The sequence below is a fragment of the Dreissena polymorpha genome, chromosome 8 (assembly GCF_020536995.1).
Source record: "Dreissena polymorpha isolate Duluth1 chromosome 8, UMN_Dpol_1.0, whole genome shotgun sequence".
Lineage (NCBI taxonomy): Eukaryota > Metazoa > Mollusca > Bivalvia > Myida > Dreissenidae > Dreissena > Dreissena polymorpha.
This window is the reverse complement of record NC_068362.1, coordinates 10,628,474-10,631,500: the sequence shown is the minus strand read 5'-3', so window position 1 is coordinate 10,631,500 and position 3,027 is coordinate 10,628,474. Positions and strand designations below refer to the sequence as shown.

At 39.7% G+C, this 3,027-nt stretch overlaps 1 protein-coding gene across 1 annotated transcript; it reads left to right on the top strand.

Annotated features, from left to right (window-relative positions):
* On the top strand, positions 1–1,308 carry LOC127842321 (ankycorbin-like). The gene has a single exon (XM_052371755.1). The coding sequence runs from the start codon at positions 1–3 to the stop codon at positions 1,306–1,308; it is 1,308 nt and encodes a 435-aa protein (XP_052227715.1).
* The last annotated feature ends 1,719 nt before the right edge of the window (positions 1,309–3,027 follow it).

Below are 3,027 nucleotides of genomic sequence, written 5' to 3'. Positions count from 1 at the left end.
ATGAGGGAAACAGTCATTGACATTGATTACGATGATGATGTTGTGTTGCAAGGAGCATGCGGATATGATTACCGGTTGGACTATTCAAAGATGAACACAGAAAGAGGACAGTCTCTAATTACAGTGGGTGAATATGGTCAAGTTGATCAAATAAGAACACAATTGGACATTTTGAGTGAGGGCTCCTCTGCATCCATAGACACTGTAGATAGCGAACTAAATTGGCTGGAACAGAAAGCTATGAAAGAGGATGTTGTACAATTTGTTCATTCTGAGGACAGAATTAAAAGAGAGAGGGGAAAAGACAACACATATGATCATACGCTTATGAAAAGAGATATACAGGATGAAAGTGGATACGATGATATAGAGCTTCTCCAGAAACAGATTGAGTTGATGAAGCTGAAGGAGAATGAAAATTCCAAAACAATTGAAATGAAATCACAGCTAAAAGAGCTGAAAGAAAGATACAGATTGAGAGAAGAAAAAGATAGGCAATATACAGAAAGGGTTCGAGCTCTGAAACAACAGACACGTGACTTAGAGCAGAGTCCATTGGAAAAACAGAGCGTGTTGAGTTCATTGGACGGCGAATTGATGGAGCCTAGTCATCATAAACATACATCAAATAAGCACAGAAAGAAAATAACCGACAAACAAGAACACATGCCGTTCATGATCAAGTCAAACGTTCCGAAATTTTCCGACGCTGCGCAATTTCAAGAATGGAAAATTGAAGTAGAAAGTATGATCATTTCCAACATTTACCACAAAGAGATTTTGAGACAGGCCATACGGACTGCTATTGGTGGAAAACCCAGGAAAATACTTACCACACTTAAACCCACAGCAACAACTGAGGAGATACTTAAAACGCTAGAAAGCAATTTTGGAGACATTAAGAGTGGTGAAAGTTTAATGGAAGAATATTATATAGCGAAGCAGGAGAAAGATGAGGATATATCAGCATGGGGTATACGGCTAGAGGAATTACTACAAAAGGCCATTGATAGAGGAAAGATAAAAGAATACAGAAAAGAAAAGATGTTAAAGACGCGATTTTGGAAACATCTGGGAAACACAGAGTTGAAAAACGCAACGCGAATGTTTTACGAATCTGACTGTACGTTTGAAGAATTGAGACGAAATGTTCGGAAAGAAGAGCAGGAACTTAAAAGCGCAAAGGAGCCAGAACACCCGAAACAAGTAAATGTTCATCAGATGGACAATCATTTGGAGATTTTGAATGACCTGAAAGAACAAATGAAGGAGATGGAGAAGAAAATAAACACCCTTACACAGGAATGACAGAAACAAAATGACCAAGGAAACACCAGAACATGGAATAACAGCGGCCAATCATACAGAGGCTATCGAGGCAACACTAACTTCAGAAGTCGAGGAGGATACCGCACAAGAAATGGTAGAATCTCCCATGGCTACAGAGAAAACCAAGAGAACATTGGCGCATTTGATAACAAAAATAATAACAACAATCGAACGCAAAATTTAAACTAGAAGATGCTCTGATCGAGGAGTTGGATTAGAGCAGAACAAACAAGGATACCATAAACTCAAAAACACTTAAGAAGGAAGATATTTTACAACGAATGATAGGTGATGCCAATTTAGACAAGATCAAATTAGATGGACATGACACTACGGCACTCATTGATAGCGGGTCACAAGTGAGCACTATTGAAATATTTTACAACACTATGTTGCCGAAGCCAATATTACACTCTATGGACGAATTCGGTGTAGAACTAAAATGTGCAAATGGCAGTTCAATTCCATATAGTGGATACATATTTGCAAACGTTGAGACTGAGTTTACGCAGAAGTCCATAGAAACCGTATTGCTCGTAGTTCCAGTACAATAATATCATGACACTGCTCATGTATTACTCGGAAAGAATGTTCTACGAGAAATGAAACCCTGGGCTGGTAATTCAACTGTATATGAGATATGGAAAGCTGGTTTTATGTCTGTAAATGCAGAGATGGGACTTGTTACAGCAACAAAACCGATCACTTTACATCCTGGCGAGAGCAGAACTGTCACCGGTTTCTACAGGAAACAAGGACTCGCAACAGAAGCTGTTACCGAAACCGTTGAAGACATTCCATGTCATAGCGCCATCGTTTGTCCTTGTGTGGTCAGTATTGATAACCCGGGGAAGACAGCAAGAATACCAGTACGAATTTGCAACGTTACAGCCAGACCCATAAAAATTAAAGCGAAACAGACACTTTGCCAATTGAATGTAGTTGAAGTTCTGAGAGAAGCGCCTATTTGTCAACCTGTGAGTGCGAATATCAACCACATGGATGTTTCAGAAACAGAAAACAAACGACAATATGAAAATAGGAAGGAGAAGTACGGCATCGATCTAGATGATTCAGAATTAACAACAGATCAAAAGACAGAAGTTTATAATTTGTTTGAAAAATGGCATTCGATATTCCCAACGTCGGATTTGGATTTGGGTCATACAAAGGCAGTGAAACATAAAATCAATCTTATTAATGAAGAGCCATTCAAAGAACCGTATAGAAGAATACCACCAGCACTGTTTAATGAAGTACGGGAGACACTGAAGGATATGTTAGACGTAGGAGCCATACGAGAATCAGATTCCCCTTGGTCTTCAAATTGTGTTATCGTAAGAAAAAAAGACGGCAGCGTTCGCTTCTGTATAGACTTTCGTCGTCTGGATGAACGAACAAAGAAGGATAGCTATGCATTACCATGGGTCGAGGAAACATAACACCTCTTGTCTGGAGCCAAATACTTTTCAAAGTTGGACCTAAAGGCAGTCTACTGGCAGGTCGAACTAGAGGAATCGGACAAAGAGAAAACAGCATTTCAATGCGGTGGACTGGGCTTTTACGAATGCCCTTTGGTCTTTGCAATGCCCCCGCTACCTTTCAAAGGCTCATGGAACGATGTATGGGTGACTTGAACCTTCGAGACTGCTTAATATATCTCGATGACATCATCATTGTTTCATCTGACGTAAGTAC

Bases quoted from the DNA above. Each gene is read 5' to 3' on its own strand.
- LOC127842321 (XM_052371755.1), top strand. From the start codon at position 1: ATGAGGGAAACAGTCATTGACATTGATTACGATGATGATGTTGTGTTG.